General features: G+C 31.2%; 2 protein-coding genes across 4 annotated transcripts; one reads left to right on the forward strand and one right to left on the reverse strand.

Annotated features, from left to right (window-relative positions):
- Positions 1 to 4,047: 4,047 nt before the first annotated feature.
- LOC108333843 (G-type lectin S-receptor-like serine/threonine-protein kinase At4g03230) lies at positions 4,048 to 10,088 on the reverse strand. 2 transcript variants are annotated; one of them, XM_017569304.2, is made up of 8 exons: positions 8,617 to 10,080; positions 8,011 to 8,469; positions 5,744 to 5,860; positions 5,448 to 5,659; positions 5,137 to 5,347; positions 4,786 to 5,023; positions 4,549 to 4,699; positions 4,048 to 4,458 (listed from the first exon to the last, which is right to left on the reverse strand). In XM_017569304.2, exons 1-8 carry the CDS (start codon positions 9,884 to 9,886, stop codon positions 4,150 to 4,152), a joined length of 2,967 nt encoding a protein of 988 aa, XP_017424793.1. In that variant the 5' UTR covers positions 9,887 to 10,080; the 3' UTR covers positions 4,048 to 4,149. The 2 variants fall into 2 exon arrangements, with proteins under 2 accessions (XP_017424793.1, XP_017424794.1); XM_017569305.2 differs by lacking the exon at positions 4,549 to 4,699 and having other exon boundaries at positions 4,318 to 4,458; positions 8,617 to 10,088.
- Positions 10,089 to 16,505: 6,417 nt separating this feature from the next.
- LOC108333847 (uncharacterized) lies at positions 16,506 to 17,960 on the forward strand. 2 transcript variants are annotated; one of them, XR_001832618.2, is made up of 3 exons: positions 16,506 to 17,172; positions 17,371 to 17,675; positions 17,814 to 17,960. XR_001832618.2 is itself a non-coding variant. In XM_017569309.2 (2 exons), exons 1-2 carry the CDS (start codon positions 16,684 to 16,686, stop codon positions 17,548 to 17,550), a joined length of 669 nt encoding a protein of 222 aa, XP_017424798.1. In that variant the 5' UTR covers positions 16,506 to 16,683; the 3' UTR covers positions 17,551 to 17,960. The 2 variants fall into 2 exon arrangements, 1 of the variants encoding a protein (XP_017424798.1); XM_017569309.2 differs by having other exon boundaries at positions 17,371 to 17,960.
- The last annotated feature ends 6,748 nt before the right edge of the window (positions 17,961 to 24,708 follow it).

Raw genomic sequence — 24,708 nt, forward strand, 5'->3', positions numbered from 1 at the left:
TTTTTTCTCTTATTTAATTAAAATACTAATATTAGAACTCTAAAAAAATATAATAATCATAAGTCAGGGAGGTGCATGTCCTGCTTACACCTACACAAAAAGGAAAGGTGGAAAAAAAAAATACTTACCTATCAATTTAAAAGCTTAGTGAGCATTTAATTCATACGGTGCAATCACATTTTCCATTTCTTAATTTATATTGCAAAACAAATTAATATTAAAAATTGTATAGAAAAACGTCTATTTTGTCCATTATTAAAATATATCAAAAAATAAAAATTTGGACCAATTCTCAACTTTTCAAGGTTAGATAGTATTACTTTTTTTGGTTGACAAGTTAGAGAGTATAGTTGTTTCATTTCGGATTTGTGTTTCTTATTGTATTTTTTCTCACACGGAATGGTTTTATGTGAGAAATACAATTCTATTTAGAAAGTTTATCGTTTGGGCTGCCAAACTTGTCGAGTACTGCGAACTATAAAATTTTGGATTATTTAAGTAAACATCAGTTCAAATTTTGGCATGAACTATACAAAGAATATTTATGGGCATGACATGAGGTGCTCATCTTTTGCTTTTTCTCTTCTTTTTTACTTTTTTTCCCTCTTAAATGTTCTTTGTATAATGGTTGGGTAAATCATATTGTCCTTTTTAATTTATATTAGTTATTGCTGATAAAAATAAAGTATAAACATAATTAAGTAATCAAAGATTGATCGAATATTAATATAAATGGTTATATTTAATATATGTCCATTTAGTTAAAAGATTCATAAAAATACTACAAATATGTAACACATTTATTGATTATATAGAGTTAAACAAGCAACATCAAATACCTAAATTCAATTCATAATGTAATTGAAATTATTTAACAAATCCAACTACATGTAAAGAAGATTGAAATTTGATCATTTATAACAATAGAAAATCAAATATTAACCTATAAATTAAAATTCAAATAAAAAAATTAACTTATAGAATTTCATTCAGTATATCCAAATTTTCTAAGCATAGCAGTCGTTGAGTTAATTATTTCTCTATAGAATATGTTTGCTCGACAAATGCATATTCACTAGGCGAATTAATAATTATTTATCTTATTTGCAATTATGAAACATTGATTTGGATTAATAGGTCATATTTTAGTAGATTGACCTTTAAAATAAATATTACAAAGATTCTTTGGAAGGATAGGTTCATTAAACACATTCTCTATTTTTCAAGAGTTTCTTGTTCAAAATTTTGTCTTGTCTACCAAGATTAAGAAACTTAATCCAAATCGCTAAATACACATAATTAAGAATATTTATGACTAAATCCTCTTTTAAAACTTATGTACCAATATTAATCTAAAGGCAAACATTGAAGTAAAAAAATATTTGTAAAAAAATTTCTAAGCTAAAAGTGTATATAAAATATGTTTATACCCCCCACTTATAAGTCATTTTCAAGGTGTCAAAGATTTACTTCTAATTTTGTTATTAATTGAATTTTGTTACTAATTTAATCTCTAATTTAATTGTTAATTTGGATTCATAAACTCTTAAATTGATAGTGAATTTAGTGATTAATCGCATATTATGATATTTCTTTATAACACAACTACAATACAATATAACAAAATTTACCGTTTACACTCAATCGATAGACCTTTTGAAATAAAAAAACATTTTTCTTATTACATGTCAATATCATTAAAGATATTTAGAAATTTTATTACATTTAGTTTAAAGCTTCTATTTAAAAAAATGATTAATTTTAATGTTGGAGTCAAAATTCGTGACTCTTTTTGGTCTTATAATTGTAAATTTGTTTAGTATTTTAAAAAATATAAGGTTATTAAAACACTACCCAAAAAAAAAAATCTAGTGACTTGTGATCACATGTACGTTGTGCAAAATAAATGTGGATGTCGACGTTTTTCGAGAACTACCAGTCTAGCGTTCCGACGACTTTGACTTGCATGGGACAAAGTCACCCATCACAACATGAAAGCGATATTTTCCCACAAATAATTTGTTTCCTTTTTTCCTCCGACAATGTTTATGTAAGATTAGAACACGATAAAATTAATTTAAGTGTACGGAATTATTAATTAATTGAACAGTTTATAATTGTACTGTTTTATTCTATAGTTTAGTTTTAGAAAATTGAAATTTTAATGTTATAATTAATTATTTATTAATTTAAAACTATTTTGTTTTACATTTTTATTTGTTTAAGACTATTTAAATTGTAGTTTAGTTTCATTACGTTGACTGGCCCAAATTTTAATTAAGGTTGATCCAGTCAAATTTAGTTAATTTTTCTTTTGCCATAATTAACTTGTTCAATTTGAAATTTTTTTTTACAAAAAAATGATTTAGTCGAATTTTCGTTAAAATTCACTCGATCAAGTTTTACTTGTATTCGACTTGATCGAATTCAACAAATTTGTAGATGGGACTAACTAGATCGAATTTGATCAATTTTTGGTTGAGACTATCTCGCTCATTTGTGGTTATTCCAATCAAATTCTGTTGATTTTAATTAGGGCTGACTCGAATTAATTCGACCAATTTGGATAGAAATCAATTTGACTAAGTTTCGAGTGTAGTTGTTTCAAACAAATTTGGTTGATTTTCGATTATGACCATTTCAACCAATTTTTGGTTAGGATTGATTCAGCCAAGTTTGAGCCGAGTTTTAGTCGTGCTTGTTTCAACTAAAATCAAATATTTATAGGAGAGCTTATATTCTTGAATAAAGATAAATATTGTTTGTCTACTTAGTTAGCATAATTGGATTGAATCTAAATTTTTACTCTGTGATTGATTAGGATAAACATAAAAACTAGGAATTGGATAAGTTTCTACTTTCAACAAGTGTTTGGACAATAAGAATCTTACCTAATGGAAAGATAGTGGAAGAGGTAACAAAACCCTATACTTTTTATTATAAATAAATATTCATAATTGAATATTAATAAAATGTTAATTTTACATGCAATGCAACAGTCATGAAAATGTATGAATCAAAGAGAAAAAGAGAGAATAAAAAGATAATTCAACAAGTGGAATTATATATCGGTGGTCCTGCATGGCATTTGCTGGGCTCGGAACGTGGCTATTTCGTTCTCTTTATATTCTCTAATGTATTTTTTATAACACACTTTTATTTTTCAAAATACTATTTTCACTTTTGATGTTCTAAAGAAAGTAATCTCCAAAAAGTTAAGAAAACAATTATATTCTAGAATTTAAAAAGAGAGGTAGTTTCTGAAATATTAAAATTTTATAGAGTAATGAATGAATTGCATTTACGGTTGTACTTTTAAAACATAGAAAAAGGAATGAAAGAACTCAACATATTAACTCTCTTTTAATTTTCTTTGTTTTCTCGAAAGATGAAATTGGATATTAGAGCTATGGAAAAATTTTACCTTTCCTTAACAAGAGGAAAATGATAGATGAAAAAAATATTTAAATAACAATGAAAAGAATCTACCAATCCTACCAGCCCTTTTTATCTACATCCTAGAGAAAATCAAGACTCCATCCCTATCTCTCAAGTCCTAAATGAGACAAATTGCTCTTCTTCTTGGAACAGGAACACGAGAAGAGCCCCATTTCCAAAAACCAAATTAAAGAAAACTGAAACAAGCTAAAAGCTGTCTATCTAAAGAAGAGACAAAAACTAAAAGATGAACTTTTTTCATTGCATCGGTCTATCAGCTGGCATTATGTATGTACAATACAATATTTAATAAATTCAAATTCCCTGTGACTCTTATTACTGCAACTTATGTATAACAGATACAATATAAAGAGGAGAAGGGAAGGGAAAAAAAGGCAATGTGTATTATGAGTTATTTAAATACTTAAATATATAAATTAAGCTGTCCCAATTAAATTTTTAGTATGAATATTTATTTTAAACTAGATTATTTAAATTTTTATTTCAAATTTTATGTTTTCATAAATATTCACAATTGAATAATAATCAAATGTTAATTTTACATGCAATGCAACAGTTATGAAAATGTATGAATCAAAGAGAAAAAGAGAGAATAAAAAGTTATGGTTTAAATTTATATTTATACATTCAAACTCGCAGTTTAAAATGATATATAAAAACAGCAGGAAAAACTGTTGGCTCCATCGTGCACTATCGACCTTGTTGATAACTGGTGTCAAATTGCAGACTTGTCTCTGGTTTGCTAGAAGAGGAAGCTGAGCTAGAATAATGCTTGTTCACAAAAAATGTTGGTTGTGTGGGAATTGGCAATGGCATGGTTTTTGTATCTCTGTCAAGCATGAACAAAACATTTGACATACTGGGTCGATCGATTGGTTCATCTTGAATGCATAATAGCCCAATAATTGCACACTTAATGAATTCATTTTCGTTGCAGGTTTCACCAATGCACGAATCCATTAAATCCAGAAGCCTATTCTCTGTCCACAACTTCCATGCCTGAAGTGATGTCCATAGAAATTATTGGTTAGTCAACAAACTCACAAAAACATACATACATAGCACAAAATTGCATTGTAAGAAACATACATAACCCAAAAGGCTAGAAATTTGTTTGGATTCATAAAATCCTGTGTTCTTTTTTCCACTGAGGATCTCTAGAATTATTACTCCAAAGCTGAAAACATCAGATTTGACTGAGAAAAGTCCATCCAATGCATACTCTGGAGCCATATATCCACTGCCGAAAAATCATTGTTACAAGTAGAAAGCATGTGTAAAATATTAACAAATATGTATAAAATTACATATACTTGTAGAACTTACTAGGTTCCCACTACTCTTTCTGTACTTGCTTCAGTTTCTTTTCCACCGAATATTTTGGCTAAACCAAAGTCTGATATCTTTGGATTCATCTCCTCATCTAGAAGAATGTTGCTAGTCTTTAAATCTCTATGAATCACTCTCAATCTGGAGTCTTGGTGAAGATAGAGCATGCCTCGCGCAATGCCTACAATTATCTTGAATCGCATTGGCCAATCTAGAAGTAAAGTTCTTGTTCGGTCTTTCAACATATGCATTTCACATTTCAAGTAAAGAATAACATTAGTAAATTCATTATTGTAATAATTAAAGAGATCTACTGCGAAATTATATGATAAAATATGGCCAACTAACCAAATATGAAGGAGTCCAAGCTCTTGTTTGGCATGTATTCATAAAGCAAGATTTTTTCATCTCCTTTTATGCAATAGCCCCTTAGTCTGACAAGGTTCCGGTGTTGAAGTTTGGCAATCAGAATAACCTCATTTTTGAATTCTTGTAACCCTTGAGTGGAAACATTTGAAAGTCTCTTTACGGCTATATCATGACCTCCAGAAAACGTTCCCTAGATTAAAACAATACATAAAATTGCAGACATCATGACAAATTTGTTAATGGCGCCGTTGTTAGGTGAGCAGTGAAGTTATATGAAATTAATCAATCACCTTGTATACAGGTCCATAACCTCCTTTTCCAAGCTTGTTAGAATCTGAGAAATTATCTGTAGCTGCTAGAATGCTTGCAAAAGTATAACAGGGCACTTCAATGCCTTCAATGTCGTTTTCTTCTAAACTTCCTAAGCCAATCAAACCTTTCACATGTCTTTCACTCTCGTACAAGCTATCTTGAATTCGACTACTTGCTTCATCTGCACTATCTAAAAGACATATTTGTATATAATCAATTAAATGAGTGTAGATAAAAGAGTTTAAATTCTACATCCAAAACTAAAATTAATTACCACGCTTATGAGCCTTTCTCTTTCTCCACAAAATGAGAAATGCTATTATACATCCCAGAATCACCATGCTGCTAAAAATTACCAAAGTCATTGCCAGTGGGTTGGTTGAACGCTTTTCTGTCCAAGGACGAAAATAAAATGCAAAAAGTAAGAGGCAAAATCCATTGAATTTACACCGCAGTTTATTTAATCTTCTAGTCATGGAATTTTTCCAAAGAAGTTTGGAATATCTAGTACCAGTACTAATCCCGGCTCCACAGAGAAGGGAACTGTAGGAAACTAATAGACATACAAAAGAAAAATTCTTGAAAGATTGTTCTTAATTGGATTTGAGAAATTATTCATGGATGTTTAGCTGAAAAAGGAAACATATACAATATGAACAGAGGATGTGTAATCAATGTGATATGCAGAAATCAAACCATACTTTTGTACAGTGTGAAGCATCTGCAGCAGGTTGGCAGTCAGTTTTGAACGGGTTGGGAATACAAGCACTGATGCAATATGATTTAAGGTTACAGTTTTTGCAGTTTAAAGGGCTAATCTTCTCTTGCGGATGGGTGGTATCTGTTTTTGGTGATAAGTGACTCGTGAGATATGGGAAAAATGCAGTGAAAGGATACTGTCATTTTGGTTCAGCAAATATCACATTAGAATATGGGTGGGACGGGTGATGCTTTCAGGAAAGTTAACAAGCAGTTGGTGGGTGTTGAAATATAAGCATTAGAAGAAACAAAGTGAGTGAAACTTATGCAGCAATTTTATTGAAGGAAACACATATCAGACTAACATGCAAAAAATAGAATGACACAAAGTACATTATGATGTAAATATATAATGTTGTTAGGAGAGTAGTTATTAGCTTGATTTGTTGCTACTGGAATTTTTTACATATTGCTGCTGGTATACGATGTATTTTTGCAGCTAGACAGTCTTTTGCAGGCTGACACATTATATGTGAAATTTGAAGGAGGATTTTACAGTATTTAGAAATTTTAGAATACGTTGAATTTAAATTACTTTTGTTTCAAATCTTTTAACTTTTTAAATACTTTATTTTGATAATGCAACACAAATTTATTATATTTTAATTTTCTTATTTAATAAATTATTTTAATTATTATTAAATACAAAAGCCACTGCTTTATAATTATAAGGATCGATAAAAATAGTTATTACAGACTTCAACGAAAAAATTTAGTTCACACCATCTAAAAAAAACTCATTAATAAGTTAAATTCTCAATAACATCAACCAACAAATAGCTATAGCCAATGTCAACTAAAAATAATTTATATTAACATTGATAAAATAACTGACTTATTACACTTGAAAAATAGTTTTATTAACTTCGATAAAAAAAAATAATAATCTTAATTGGGATATATTTCAATGTTGATGAAAAACCATGACTAATGATGTTGATAAAAAAAAACAATCTTTACTATTTATTATTTATTATTTTGAATAACATATATCTATCCTTTAATATATTCAACTACCATTACCACGATTCTAAAAAAATATGTACAATAGCACTTCTTTTTTTTTTTCATAAATTAAAGAGGAAAATTCTTCTCTATATGAGATGGTAGTGTTATACGTAAATTATAGAAACAATTTATAATAATGATGATTTGTAACTTTTATTTCAATAATATTTAAAAATTACATTTTAATGGGAATTTAAAGAAATTTAGTTATTTCTTTATTACATTTTATATATTTCTAAATACAAATAAACTAAGTAGGAATCCAGTACATATATATATAAATATATATAATTCATCTTTTGAAAAACTTTAAACAATTAGTATCTAAGGAGTTATCTAACATGTTAAACCTATCTATCTTTGTTTAATGAGATTTTTAAGGCTGTTATTAAGGATGTTACATATATATATCATAGTGACTTTTATCTATTTAAAAAACAATATATATATATATATATATATATATATATATATATATATGTATTTGTAAAATAAACATTAATTATGAACAAAACTATTCAAAATTCGATTTTATAGGTAAATATTTTCTATTAGATCTATGAAATAAAAGTTTTCTAAAATAAATTAATTTACGCATTTCAATATTAAAACATTATATTTAAATGTTAATAATAAATATGAATAAAGTTTTGAAATAAAATAATAATATAAATATAAATAATTGTACAATGACAATATAGTATATAGAAGTTGTGAACTAATGGTTGAGAAAGAGAGAAGGGAAGATAGAGTTAGAATAATAAAAAAGCTAACCTTGGGCACATATCATAATTGAGTTATTCCACTTATAGTGAGAATTGCAATGGCACCTGCGATCTCCGTTACTTGTTTCAGTGCATGTCGAATGGAGCCAATTCTCGCAGTCTGTGGGATTCTTACAGGGAGGTTCTGGCGCTGCTTCCCAGCTGATTATAACCATTCCATCATTTCTGGAACACTCTGACTCAGCTTTGAATGGAAATTCAACAGTGTTATTTTTATTTTTGGAACCACACAAATATGAATGATCTGTTATAATGTAAAATATTCTGGTATCTTCATCGATCGAATTAACTTGATATGACTTTCCTCCCGGCATCACGAAGCTAAGGTCGCCCGTCAATTCATTGCAATTGAACTTGTTGTACGTGGGGTCTCCACAGTTTGGCCCAGTGCTTAGCGGATAAGGAATCTCGTTTACACCGCAAGGTTTACACGATTTTGCAGTTGCTTCTGCGCAACAACATTTTAATTCAGTTTTGGGGCAAAGAAAAGAAACGCCTGATTTAAGTGATGTCCCATTACAGATAAAGAAACAATTTCGTTAAGCAGATTAGAAGTCAACCCCAGTAGGAGATGAACTAAGAAGATATAAATTACCTATATCTGATCTCTTAACAAGGAGAGAAAGATTGCGACGACCACCTACACGAATGGATAAACTTCCCGTCCAGATCTCGCATGTAGAGTTATAACCATGACCATCTTCATCAAGCTGTCTTCGGGAACTATATGAATATGAATATGCCTGGCACTGGGTCTGAGGACACTTGCTAAAGGTATGGTTACGGCATAAGGATTCACACTCTGCTTCTGTTTCCGAATCATGGTATTCGCCATGGTCACCCACTTTTATGTTGGTTAAGTGCAGGAACGTCACATTCCTGTCAGTACAAGACGTTGATTTTCTCACACACCCTTCGCCGAGGTTTTTTCCGTCCTTGGGTCTGAATCCTGGCAAACATTTGCAACTGGCCAAATTCAAATTATTCTCGTTACATATGCCGAACCCGCAATAGTCATACACGTCGCACACGCTAGATGGTTCCCCCCACAGTTGATCCCATTGCCTATCGTCCTCGTCCAACTTCACAAACTGTATCTCCCCGCTAGAATTCATTATTAGCCTTGATGTTCCGTTAATGTGATTAAGATGATTTGGTTGAAACAACAAGCTGCTTGAATTCCTGTTCCGTGAAGTGTTCAGGTTCAAGAAATGATAGATCCTTGTATTGGATCCATCAAGTGACTCCTTCCAGTAAAGTTGCAATTGTTTTAACACCACCAAGGTTCTACTTTCATCCAGCTTGAAGGTGAAGTCCCCAGATGCTGGGTCAGCTGAGTCTCTCCAAGAAGTCAACGATAAAGTCGCGTCCATTTTCATGCCCTGAAGAAACGTGTCTGTTGGGTTTCGGAAGCTTTCCCACACGTATCTCGTTTCAGAGTCATCCTCTATTAGTACAAGATTCCCAGAATCTAGGAGCTTCAATGTTCTGTTTGAGAACGAGGATGGTTCAAGTTTAGAAGACCAGCGACTTTTGAATGCATCTTCTACCACCAGATTTCCATCCTCCGCAATTCGAAAAACTCCACTGGAATCGGCAACAGGATCATCTCTGTTGGCAACCCACACCACTGTTTGTTGTTCCAAGCCGTGATACCAAATCCCTAGATATTTCCCTCCACTTTTTTCAGCAGGAGAAAAGAAGCCCAGCTCAAATGTGGCGTTGGATGAAACAAGGTTTCCCTCGGAGTCCTGAGTTATGTTCTGGTTAGCCTTCAGAGTATCTCCACCCAAACATATTTCGAAGCATATCGGCAGCCAGAGAAGAAGAAAGGAGAAGGACAACACAATCTCTTCACTTCTCATTGCTAATAGAAACCTTCTTAATATCTGTGTTCTCTCTTATAATAATCAAAATATCATTATCACAAACACTTGATATACAATTGTATAGTATCAACTTGTACTGGAACCACACGTTAATTTGGTGTTCTTAATTGTTGATCAGCAATGTGATAAGATAGAGTTACCTTGGGTACAATTGTCGTAACTGAAGTGGGTTCTCTTGAGTGGAATAGTGATGAAATAGAGAATGTTAAAGGATAGAGTGAATTAAAGTGTTAAAATCCTTATTATTGATTATTAATGCGAAGACTTGGTATATCGTCAAGGTCTACGCCATTTGTCAGCACTCTCGCGGTCGTTATTACATCTGTCAATTCACTCTTTGGCATGGAATATTAATGATAAATTTGTACAATAATTTACTTAGTCGTTCTGCTCATTTCTTTGCATATATATGATGATATAATTATGAATAAAATAGAAAAAATAAAGTTATATTGTATCCAGTATTGTTGAGGATATTGAAATCAATAAGAGAATGTAAACATAAATACATCAAAAGACCACTATAATGCAGGACAAGATTAAGAAGGAGATTACAGAGAAAATAAAACGAAGACAATCAAAATAAAATGGAATTAAGGTAAAGTCAACGTAGTAGTGGAAATTAAAGAACGATTGAAAACTTAAGAATTACATGGAGAAAGACATTTGCTAGAACCAAAAGGTGAACTATACGAGATTGAAAAAAAGTTAAAATATATGATAATCGTTACAAAGTATAGTTTTAGTAGGCATAACTAAGATAAAGTGAACGATTTTTAGATAATCATTTTAAATTAATTTATTTTATTTTATTTTGGCTTAATTGTCAAAAACATGAGAGGAAAATATAAATAAGTTTTTATGTAGAAAAAAAGTTAATGACAAATTATTATTACAATTCAAACACTTTAAAAGTTCTAAACAAGAAAATGACAAATCCAATTATAATTACTGTAATTTTGGTTCTCGCTTTCACAAATTTTCTTTATCAGTTTATATTTTATCCTTGTTAATTTAATCTCATGCAATTTACATTGCACTTGACATTTTCACTTTATCATGCAATTTCATTTCAATCCATCTTCATCTTCTTCATTCTTCACTACATTTAATATCCATACATCATTTCATCATTATATAAAAACACAAAATATGACTGTTGAAAAGAAATGCATGAATCCTTATTGAAGTTCATGTTAAATTATAATTTAGTAAGTTAAATGTTTTTTATGGAATTAATACACAATATAAGTAATTTACATATCAATTTCTTATTAATGGTGAAATCTTAAACAAAAATACTCTAATTTAAATTGAACAATAATTGTTTGCTAATTCAATTGAAAAAGAATCTAGGTCAAGTTAATTTAGTTCACTAAAAATATATTAAACAAATGAAAATTTTCAAGAAACAAGTATAAAATCAAATGAAATATCATGTATTGCGACTATATAGACTCCCTTAACATATTGAGTTGGTGAGTTATTAGTTTCTACAATTATTTTAACTATTTTATTAGGTGTGTGCCTGTCATATTAAGAGTATTGTTGTAATTTGAATTTAAAAAACATTCACTTTCACGTTATTTTTCTTTTATTTTTTATTATTTGTATTATCACTGTCACAAAATAAATTTTCTATGTTGAATATTTATATAATTTTTGTTAGCTGATATAGATTCACGTGAGACAAAATACTAAGTAAATTTATGTACGTAAAAAAGTGTGCGGTCCAACATAAATTTTTACATTATTTTTTTTAATTTTATTGATTTTGGCCAAAATCAAAAACCTTACGTACAAAAAAGTATTCGTTGTAATTTACATACAATCAACTATATGCTATAAGAATCATAGTATGAATAAAAGATAATATATACCACTAGAAGAAATAAAATTACTAACTAGTATCTACGATTAGTATGTTATTATCCATGAAAATGAGCATCTAAAAACTAGGATTTTTGGCTATTTTTAATAATTTCTACACAATCGATAAAACCACCAAAATATAGAAAAACAAAATAAAATAAAAATTTAGGACACGAAAGACAAAGTAAACAACAACAAATTAGAAATATAAAATTATAATGAAGAGTCATATATTATGGTGATTGAAATTCCTAAAAACAATATCAATTTGATTTCAATAATAACATATCTCAATAACAATTAGATTTACATATCATATGGATGAGCATTCATATTCCAGTATTAATAGTTATATATTTTCTAATTTCATCTTTTATAATTCTTCTTTTACTTTTACTTCATTTTTTAATAAAATCAATTTTAATTTTTTCTTCCATTACTAAACGTCAAACATATATAGCAGATATAATATTTTTAATACGTGGAACAAATAAATGTCTAAATTTCTGGCTTAGTGCAGATTTTGAAAAAGCATTACGAGATATGGTTGATTCTCAAGAATAAAATACTTGCATTTGTGTTATTTTTATTTTCAAGAGGAGGGTGAGTATATTTATATTGTATTGAAAAATAATATTCATTTTCATATAATCAAGTGCTTCAGGAAATTATAGAAATAACTGATTAAGTGTACTATATACCGAATGGACCATAATTATACTGATCCTAATCAAAAGTTTATGAAAAAAAATTATAAATACATTTAAAAGGTATAATTGTTAAAAACAATTTACTATATATTTATTATAATATTAATTATTAATCTAATTCAAACTGATGTTATATATTTAGTAAGTATTTTGGATAAATTGAATAATTTATTCAAACAAAATAAAAATAACATTAAAATAAGTAATTAGAAAATTATTTTAAGTGAATATCAATAGAAGTATTATAAGTATATTTCACTTTAATTCTTGGTTTATGAGTAGTCTTTTCATTGAACAAGTGGAATTATATATCGGTGGTCCTGCATAGCATTTGCTTGGCTCGGAACGTGGCTATTTCGTTCTCTTTATATTCTCTAATGTATTTTTTATAACACACTTTTATTTTTCAAAATACTATTTTCACTTTTGATGTTCTAAAAAAAGTAATCTCCAAAAAGTTAAGAAAACAATTATATTCTAGAATTTAAAAAGAGAGGTAGTTTCTGAAATATTAAAATCCAAGAGAGTGTTCCATAATAAAATAAATTTTATAGAGTAATGAATGAATTGCATTTACGGTTGTACTTTTAAAACATAGAAAAAGGAATGAAAGAACTCAACATATTAACTCTCTTTTAATTTTCTTTGTTTTCTCGAAAGATGAAATTGGATATTAGAGCTATGGTAAAATTTTACCTTTCGTTAACAAGAGGAAAAGGATAGATGAAAAAAATATTTAAATAACAATGAAAGTATAATATAGATAATAGGGTTTATACTTGTATATGTACATACGAGGGTATTCCGGATACAAAGCCTATTTAATTAAATAAAGTTATAAAAGAAACGAAAAGGAAGAGTGTGTGTGTGTGTAAAAAAAGCAGTGGAACGGGGGGTGTACATAGTAGGAGCCACGTTCCAAGTGTCTAGAACTTTTTTTTCAGCCCAATAAGTTGGGCCGTGCTACATGCCATCACACGTGAAAAACAAAACATTTTTGTTTTCTATTTGTCTTCTCCTTCAACTTCTTGTTGTGGAAAATTTGCACCTCCCGACAATGAGAATTGACGCACGCTAACATTTCCAAAACTCATTTCCCTTTCATAAACACTAAATAACTATTGCAGGAAGAAAACCGAAATTGGAATATACGTGGCACAAGGAAGATAACAGTTTCTAAATAATACACATTCACATCAACAAACACAAAAATTCAAATTCAAGTTGGACTGTTTTGACCTTAAGCATAAAATTTTCAGCACGTTCATGTTATTCAACCACAATAGCAGTACCCTACTTTGACCTACAATGAGATACAAATGGAAGGAATGAGGTGCAGGTGAAGGAAGAATCGTGCAGTGACAAGGGTCTCAAGGATTTTAAACTCCAGTCAAAATTGAAACCTAAAAGTTGGTAGGGATAATTTTAGGAATATAAGAAAGTTTAGGGTGCAGAAAGAAGCCCGAAGAAAATTTTAACTGATAAAATTCTAAAACAAGCAATGAGTTATACACACACTCAACTATTTAGTTTGAAATTCCTCTAAGTTTTAGGCAAAGTTCATTATTCGTCAATTTTCTAAAAAGAAACACTAATTTAATGAGTCAACTGTGATGCTGTTTTCTTAAACCGGCTAATGGAAATATTTAGGTAAGATATCCCATATTAAGAAATTTTGAACCAATGTATGGAATCTTTATAATGTTACATACAGTTTCGAAATTTGTGTGCCATCGTAATTGATAACTAAATATTTTTACAACGTATTAATTGGTCATTAATTTCATTAAATGTGAAAACCTGAGTGACCTAACCTTTTTCTTTGTAGATGTAGTTCGTGGAGCGTGACAATGTAGACATAATTATCTTGCGAGTATTAGTGTCATTCTCTATCTTCGTAACATAAAAAAATTCTAAAATTTTACGATTATATATAGGTAGTTTGTTATAGTCATAAAAAAGAACACGGACTTAATATTGAAGGAAAATAAATGGAAGAACATGCCCAGACCTGCATTGAACTCGTTAGCCATCAAATTAATCTGTAGATAGATCAAAATAATTCTAATGTAATCACTTTCATGAAAAAGTTGATAAATAGTTTCTTTGAAGAAAGAATAAAGCGGTACAGGATATATAGAAAAAAAAAAGATAATGGACCGACAACCTGAAACTTGCCAAGAAGAATTAACAGGCAAACCTTATTCTTCTTGAAAAGGTATTTCTGAGAATGAAAGTTAAAATTCTCCGGCAGGAGGAAACCGCCAATGTTGACCCAGACAGCGGCATAAACAGTCCTTCTCTGGAAAATTGGAGAGAAAGCGAAAACGAAACGGCGTCGTGGACGCTGGTCGTCAGCGCACACAGGAATCAAACTTGAAACAGTGTACACGGTTTGGAGTTTGGAAGAATGTGAAAGGCAGGCGAAGGAAAATTGAATAAGGAATGGCGAGGTGGCAGAGGGCACGTGGGTGTGGGCCCTTTGGAAGTGGCGCGTGAATCGCAGACGTGGGAAATGGGATTAGAAGTTATGGAGTTGTTGAATGAATGATGAGTGTTGATAGGAGAGAGAAGGGAAGATCAAATGAAGTAAGGATGACCACATCTAAATCCAGATGGCGGGTTCTGGACCCAGGATTCAAATCGGAATCTCCATCATGTCTATGTGCCACGTACAAACCACCTTCTTTCTTTGTCCATAACACAGCCAAAGAAAAATATCCAATCATAAATAAACCCAAACCAAATACCAATATTTTTCTTATGCCATCTATGGTCCAACGCCACACAAAACGGAAACCCTCTTGTTCCCTTTCCAGCAGACACCTGGCGTCCCCTCACACCACAAGATCACTTGCTTATTTTTCACTCTCCTTATCAATTTTTTCATTCTTCATAACCTCTTCAATTTTCAATACTATACAATCTCCTCTTTTAATTACCATCAAACTGATAACATTATCACATTACCAAAAATTCTGTTAACTTTTTTAACCAAAAAAAGTATTTAATTAGGGAAATTCGTGGTGTGTACTGGTAATCAGTTTAGCTAATGTAGCCATGGAAAATGGATTTTTCGATGTGATGAGACTGTCCTTACGTAAGGTCCACATACATTGCACCCACCCGGTATGGCCCTATCATTTCATTTGTTTTTACTTTACATAAATAATTTATTTTCTTATCCAAAAAAAGTACTTTGGATAATTTGTCGAAAAATTTATTCAAATAAGTCAATATATGCCTTGTTTTTTTTAAAATAAAAGGCCCGCATATTTTATTTTCTTTATCTCAAAAAATAGTTATAATTGGAATAGGATCATACAGCTAATAGTATACCATAAATAAAAATAATACATCTCCTGGAGAACTCTTGGTTGGTCTCCCTTTCTAGTATGCTTGACATTGCTGCGCACTGCTTCGTTGTTTTTGGTTTGCATGACGATGCAGAGCGTTGTTTCAGAAACAGTTTGTCCCATCTGATTCCTTGCAACTGTTGGATGGCGCTACAATATGTTTAATAACAACATGGTATGGCAATATCTTCCCTCTTTCGTCAATGGAACCACACTTTTCTAACCATTGTGTCCATACATATTCAGTAGAGTCACAACCAATTACTTTAAACTGTGGCCCCTGAGACTTTTTAAAGGTTTCAATCCAAATTAGATAGAGTAAATCCAACAGTATGACATGCAAGATAAAAGGTTACAACCGGTTAAGAAAAAAACATAGCTTGGTTGAATGAATAGTAAATGTAGCCAAAAGAAAGATTGGTCAAAATTTCCTAATTGACGCATAATCCAAAAAGGCAGAAACCCAACCTAAACAACTGCGGAAACAATTTTGATAATTGAATTACGCGCTGTTGAAATTTAGAAATAATAGGGGCTGACGGGGGAATCGGAGTGAAAACTACCCGAGTATTAAACATTAAATAGAGGGAGGGTAGTTTGGGGTTTTGACTATAAACCAAGGATTAATAATTTTTTATATATATCTCAGCAACTTGCGCCTTCTTTCCTCTTCTCTTCCTTCTCACGCCCATTCAACCATATCGTACCAGCAGAAGAGAGAGAGACTAAAGAGAGGAAATTTAGGAAAAAGAAAAGCAAAGTGGAACGAGAGAGAGAGACAGAGAGACAGAGAGGAAAAGCTGAAGAGTGTGGATCATAACTCATAGGTTTAGAGATGAAGAACTGCGAGCTCTGCAAGGTTCTGGCTCGGACCTTCTGCGAGTCTGACCAGGCCAGCTTATGCTGGGACTGCGACGCCAAGGTCCACGGTGCCAACTTCCTCGTCGCCAGACACACGCGCACGCTCCTCTGCCACACCTGCCAGTCACCCACGCCCTGGAAGGCCTCCGGCGCCGCCCTCGGCAACACCGTCTCCCTCTGCGAGAGGTGCGCCGGTGGAACCGCCGAACAAGGTCAGGAGAGTCAAGGAGGCAATGACGACGACGTAGACACAGACGAAGATGACTACGACGACGATGATGAGACCGACGACGAAGTCGCCGCTGACGAAGACGGAGACAACCAGGTTGTCCCTTGGTCCTCCGCGCCTCCGCCACCTGCTCCGAGCTCTTCCAGCAGCGAAGAGTCGGTTAGCCGGTGCAACAACGCCTACGAGGATGTTTCGACCACATTGAAACGACGTCGTGAGGATAATGATTTCGAGGTTTGCATTAAACTAATGCCTCAATTTGTGCGTTAAGATCCATAATCTAAATATACGGATTTTATAATCTAACATGTAAATTGTAAGTCACATAATCCGAGCCAAATTATTTCTTTATTTGTTAATTTCTCCTGCTTAGCGATAACAAATAAAAGGAATTTCTTTTTACATAAGATAATTTATTGATATTTTTTTCAGTGTTCGGATTCGAACAATTGGGGTTGTCAACTGAGCGAAGTAGAGAGAGGAGGTTGGTTGGTTCGGTTGCGGCGGCGAACCGCCGCCGAAGATGACGGTCTTGCTGTTGAGCGACGGAGTGGTGGGATGGTGGCTCCCTACGGTTGCGGTGATGATGATAGAGCCTCTGAAGACGTTTGATCTGAAGAGACACGGGGAATCTCAGCCGCGTGATTTCGGGGCCGTACCATTGGATATTATTTATGGAGTCTTTGATTATTAACTTCCTCTAACAGCACTCAAGTTTTTGATAATGACTCTCAAGTGTATGAAACTTTTTCTTTTTCTTTTTATTATTGTTTTCCGTTTCGATATTTTGAGGATCAAGGCTGTGGAGGTGTCATAACTTTTTACTTCTATTTTATTGTTGTAAAATAATAACATTTTTTTTTTCTGTTTATAAGTAGGTGAGGATGCTTTCTGTTATGAATAGATAGGAAAAACCAGAAGCACATGAATGTGATTCCTGATTCAAGACATCAATGTCTCTGACTCTCTGTTTATCTTTCTTAGATAGTTTCTTTAGTTTATGGAAACCAATTAATTATCAATTTCCTCTGTAAATATCAGAAAATATTCAACAATATTGCCACATGTAATTTGAATCGTTTAAAATTTAAGAAAGTTGATTATGTAAGCAATTGTTTATTTCTTAGATTATTTAACGTTCATATTAAGTATAAGCAAGCATCTAAAATGTTAGAGGCATAAAGTATTTAACGTGTTAGAATGAAAAAGTAAATGAATTGTTTAAAAATAATGGGATTCTTTTCATAAAGAACAAGAAGACTATATAACTATGCATTCATATTTTATTTCTTTCTTTAATTATTATGAGGATGCAATTATCTTTGAGGTGGTTCTTTTGGTTTCCGAAGTCAATTAATTAGATAATGTGTGCATGAACCATTGAATTTTGAAACGTAAGAGATGAATAAGGCTGCACTTTCGCACCTTAAAAGTAAAAATTGGACCGAAATTGTTGTAGCTGTTAATTCTTTAATATATTATTTTGACTTGTAAATTAATTTATTAAGCCACTGACTATGAGACTTCGTGGGACACATTTTTTTTTTACATTGCGACATTCTTTTGGTGCAAATGAATCTAGATGAGTAGAATGTACTAGCACATTTATATGTATCTCAATTCAATAATTGTATTTATTCAAATTTGAATTTAATTTAATTAAGACTGGGGAGGTGAAAAAACTAACTTCATTGGTTAATAACATTTTGTTATTAATAGTGACACAAGGTCTATGGTAAACTAGGCAGTTAAAGAAAAATTGTATATGGGCATAAATATAGGAAAAAAATAAAAATCAGAATGTCTTCATCGTTAAAAAGTATATTTAGGTGTTTCTTTATTGTTAAAAGTTTATTTAAGTGTTTTGAGATGATTTTAAGATTTAAAATTATTTTTTATAAAAGCTAGATAAAAATGTTTTAGTAAAGGTACTCATAGGTTTTAAATTTCAATATAATACAACTACCATTCAAATATCTGGATATGATTATACGAGGTAACCTAACAAAACAAATATCTCTGCAGGAGTGGTGGTGTTTGATTGATTCTCTGCAGGAGGTGGTGGGAGTGCGCCGTCCTCGTTCTTTGTTCTTCGCAGTTGGGAATCTTTGATGATGGTGGTGTGAGATGGAGCAGTGGGTGTTGATGGATTGCGGCCAAGGGCTAACAACTGACCTGGTGAAAACAAAAAAGAACACAAAAAAAGGAAAAAACCCCTCTACTACCTCTTGGATTTGAACTGATGCAAAAAGAACACACCTTTTTTCCTCAGTTAACCGAGGCAAAAAGTCTACCCCTTTTTGCCTCGGTTGCATAACTGCTATGTATAAGCGAAAATAATTGTTGTTGTTTCTCTTTACTGTACTAGTGTAGCAAATAGAAGTTGGGATTAGACACGGAGTAACATGGCTTGTGGAAGAATATTTTAGAATCAAAATATGGGTTCTAGAGAGGTCTAAGAGAACATAATAGAAAATATTACACATCAAGGCAGTGGAAAGCCTTATGTGATGTATGTGGTGAAGGAGAGGAAGGAAAATGATTTTACCATAACTTAGAGTAAAACGTAGATTCAAGATCTATGATTAAATTTTGGGAAGATACATGAATAAGACCATTACCTCCATATATAAGATTCCTAAGATTATATGGAAGCTCAATTATTAAGGAAAAAATAATAAGGGAGTTTGGTGAATGGACTAACAATGGTTGGATATGGATAATGAAATTGTGAAGAGATTGGTTTGAGTGAGAATTGTCTAAATTAGAGGATATGAAACAAATGTTAAATCAAATACAAATACAGAAAGAAGGAGAGAACCTTTGGGTATGGAAATATGGGGAACACAACTTGAAATTTAGAACTCCAATTATTAGGGAAATTATGATATGTTTAACATATTTTTGGAGGATAAAGGTAGCTCCATCATCAACACTGAATAAAATAGAAACAAAATAAAACTTGAGCAGAGGATTACAGTTTTTAGAAACATCATGTGTTTTATGGGGGTTGAAGTTGGAAAATATACCTCATTTATTCTTAATGTGTAAACTTACAAACATGGTTTAGAACTTTTGTAATAAATGGGTGGGTATAAGTTCAATGCAACATAATTAACTAAATATATGCATTTCCAACAATTTTCTTTATTGCCTTCAAACAAAAATAGGAAATAAAGTATGGAAGGACTTATGGGTGTCAATAATTTAGAACATATGGAACCATAAGAATATGATTGCATTTAAATAAGGGAAAGTGGATGCAGAGGAAATATTTACTTTGACACAATTAAATACTTGGACATGAATGAAATACAACTTCTTAAATGTCTATTTCTCTTATAATGATTGGAATATATGCCCTGTTGAGTGCATCAAATTAGTAACATAGAATAGAATTCTCTAATCAAAATATGATGTGGAGGAAACATGTGTTCTAACCCACTCAGATTGCTCAGTCAAGAGGTCTCATTGGTTTTATGCAGATAATCTTATAGGAAAAGTCTTTACTAAGGTGCAGTGTTCTAACTTTATTGTTTTAATTATGAGTAATAATGTCAGAAAACAAAATGTTACACATATGTTTATTTGCTCAACAGGAAGCTCTCAACATAACCTATAAATGAATTTAAATCTAGCATTGGACTAGTGGGATTGAATCTAATAACTACAAACAAGCAAAATTACTTAAGAAGTTACTTTTAATTTAGTTTCATATTAAATGTGTAAGGACCTCTCTTTTCTTTTAAACTTTTTGTTATACACAATATTATGATGAATTTGATTTATCCAATATAAAATCATGATCTTTTGTATATAGGTTGAGACACCCTAAAGTGTCTCTAAATATATATTTATATTATTTGTCAATAAAAAATTAAAAAATAAATAATATTCTTTCAATTTCTAAATAAAATATTTTTTTTATAAAACTTCTTCAAATCCTCTATAGCATTAGCTTTTTTAGTAAAATATTCTCAATTATTTTAATATATAGATAAGAAATTTTATGAATTATTTTTTCTCCTATAAAGATTGGAGAATTGAAAGTTTAACTTTAAAATTGAATACTTATTTAAGGAGTACACAATAATAACCAAATTATAATTTATAATATATTTTAAAATAAATCATATAAATAAATTATTATCAATTAAATTAAGAAGCTGTATTATTAATACATAATTATATAAAAATGTCAATGTTTTAAAATAAAATAGGAAATTGGATCCGGTTGACGTATCTTCATGCTCAATGTAAACTTATATTATGATACATAAGTTTTATTTATTCTTTTAGACCAAAAACATGAAGCTAACTTTCAACCGGGTATGATTAGAAAGACGACACATTGTTGGCATTGAGAAAAAAAAGTAAGAACAACCAAAACACTTAGATTCATTGGTTTGAAGTTATTTCAGTTTAACTTGCTATTTGAGTGTGTGTTCTGAATTTGCAATTGTATTAAATATTTGGGAAAAAAAATCATCTATATAATGTACTAATGTCTCTAGTAAATCTCTATATATATCATATTTGTCGTTTATGAAAGAAAAAAAAACTATTGAATTATTTTATTTGTGAAAAACGTTATTTGTGCAGAGTTTATTAGAAGGTAGTTGTAGGTTTTATTGAATTAGTTTTGAAATAGATTATATACTTTATGTGTTAATTTAGATGTGAATCAAACTAATTGTAATTGGTAAGTTTTTAAATTGGTTTATTTTATTCACTTATGTTTTTTTAATATTTAAATTTGAACATACTAGTCTATAGAGATTAAAAAATTATAATTATTTCGTTCACTCTTATAATCTAAATATAGAATTTAAAAGTAAAACACTTTTTTTCATTTTATTGCTTACTCTTTAAGTGTTTCACACATTATTTTGTGACTAATACGAAAATTCGATTCAAACTCAAACTAAAGATTTTAAATTGCTAACAATCACAAAAATAAGGTAATTGTTCAAAGAAAAAAGATCTACCTATAAACGACTCTCTTATACTCAAGTTACTAAGAGAGATTTAGAATATAAGATAATAGAGTAATGAGTATCAGAATGTATGTATTTTCTGGTGAAATATCGTGTGTATTTATAGAGTTCTTAGGACCTATGAGATTTGTTGTAAAAATTGATAATATCAAGAGAATATCGAATAGTATAAACAAATATAACAACTTACAATATATATGATAATTAGTAAAATAATAACAATAATATGATACCTTACTTGATATACTAGGTAATTTGTAAATATATGGTATTGAAGAATAACATGACATAATCAAAGTACTGAGATTTGGTCACATAGTTAATATATGAAAATTTGCAGCAATAAATATATCTCAGGTTATCTTTCAACCACTTTATGTTAGTAAAGTTGAATGGACCTTGTTGGACAACATTACTTAGCATATTTGTTGAGCCAGTATGTACATAAGGCCCCCAAGCTCAGAAGTTTGATTAGAATATGAGGAATGTTTATTGCGAATGTAACTGGCCCTTTGGTCGAGTCATAGTCAACTTTACGTTTACAGGTGGATTGGTCGTTTGGCTCAACTGTATGTGGTCGTCTTTGATCATGTTGAGGTATCTATTAACTTAATTCGTTCTTAACTAAGTTGTGTGTGGTTGTCTTTGACTTTATAGATGAATTGACCCTTTAACCAAGCTATGAGTAGTCGTCTTTGACCATGGATGTTGTCTTAAGCACTTTGAATTATTGAATTAGGCAGGATTTGATGCCACTTATCTAAGCAAACTTTATGTCGTCGATTTAGGCAGGCTTTGAGTCTGTTGCCAACTTAGGTAGGCTCGGGTGCCACCGTGGGGTCGAGGAAGCAAAACCAATATGGTAACCACCAGAAACATGTCGAGTAAGGTAGTTTTAGAGGAAGCATCTGAAGAACAACACTTGGATCTTATGGAGATGATATGGAGAATAAGCATGGATATGGAAGAAATGACGAAAAAACATGAAGAAGAACGCAAAGAGTTGTAGGCTCTGGGAGATGAAGACGCATTGATAAGAAAACATATGAATAATAGAGACCCAACCCCATCAACTCCAAACCAATCGAGGTCACCTAAACAAACATGTGTGAAACCTAAACAAACAGTCTAAGGAGAAAGTGAAGAGGCTAGTAGAGACCATAACTTATCCATCACAACAACAATAGACACGACTGAAGTACACCCGTTACCCGTTAATGGTAGGCATAGTGAATGCATCGTCACTTGAGCTTTGGAAGATGCCTACATTCAATAAGTATGATGGAACGACAAATTTGAATGAACTATTAGCATGTTTGGGACACATGACGTTTTGTCCGACTAACAATGTTGTTTGGTGTATGATGTTTCCAATGTCGTTAAAAGAGGTAGAACTAGGGTGATTCACCATTCTGCCCGCAAACTCCATTGATTATTTTGCTACGCTTAGAGCAAAGTTTAGAGCTTAGTTCGCTACAAGCCTTCAACACTTGATGACGTCCATAGTGTTGCTCAATAATAGCCAGGAAAAAGGAGAATCCTTGTGGACCCTTATGGACCGATATGGGAAGGTAACTCTCAATATTAAGAATCTGAGTTTTGAAGTGATCATGGATCACATGGTCACCTCGCTAAGACTTGAGTCTTTTGTTGATAGCCTATGCATGTAGTCGGTTGTATATATAAAAAAATTAAGGCAGAAGGTGGTGAAATTCATACAAGTATAAGAGTTGAGAGATTTTAAAAAACATGTTAGAACGGAAAAGAAGTCAGACAATTAACTATGAAATTATCATGATAAATAAGATTAAAAAGTAATGGAATCGTTATTAAAATAAAAAAGCTATTAAGAAACTTATAAATATGACGTAGAGATAAAACATTTAATATTTTTAAATTTGTGGTATTTATTGAATTTTATCTTAATTGAAAAATAATTTGAATGTAAAAATGTCTTTGATAGATAATCAAACGGTTTAGACGAACAGCCAATAAAAAAAACTAGGTAAAGAAAGGTTTTGATAAGTTGAATCAAAATAATATAATTGTATACCTTTGCCCTTGTATACAAGAACAAAGAATTTTAACCATATCAGCGAAGGCGAAATTATTTAGTTAGTTTTTTTTTTTATAATATTTCTTGTAATGTATTTTTGTTATGGTCAGATTAATTATATTATGTATAAATAGATTATATACGTTAAAATAAAGTTGGTCACAAAACTATGCTATGAACGAGGTGGTATAGTCTGAGTTAGTCGAAGAGGAGTGCAGTGAGATTTGTTTTGAACAGAGAAAAATAAAAATAAAAGCGTGTGAGAAAATGCAACGAGAGGAAGAAATGTAAAAGTTCTGCTAATGCGTTACGACCAATCAACAAGCACGTCAATTCAGGAATAAATTTATAAGAATCTCTCAATTCCAAATTACAAGCCATGCTTCATGTCTCACGTTTTTCAGTTGCAGCTGTGTTTTTTAATAATTGCAACTAACCTTTTAAAATATGTAATAACGCGAATCTTTTCCACAAACTGAACCTGTGTTGGTAATTTAGTCTGATAGATAGATGTAAGATGTGCACGAGACACCATTTGATGTACTTAATATCTACCCTCACCAACCGAGAGTCGTACGTGGTCAATGTCGTAACTGCAATGCCTACGCATAGCCACATTTTGATATGCTCTAACGATGGATACACTATTTTAAGGAAGATATTTTCATTTTTTTTTATTAAATGTGTGGCCAGATATCTGGGAGTTAGTCTAATCCG

This window comes from Vigna angularis, chromosome 11 (assembly GCF_016808095.1).
Source record: "Vigna angularis cultivar LongXiaoDou No.4 chromosome 11, ASM1680809v1, whole genome shotgun sequence".
In the NCBI taxonomy this organism is placed as follows: Eukaryota; Viridiplantae; Streptophyta; class Magnoliopsida; order Fabales; family Fabaceae; genus Vigna; species Vigna angularis.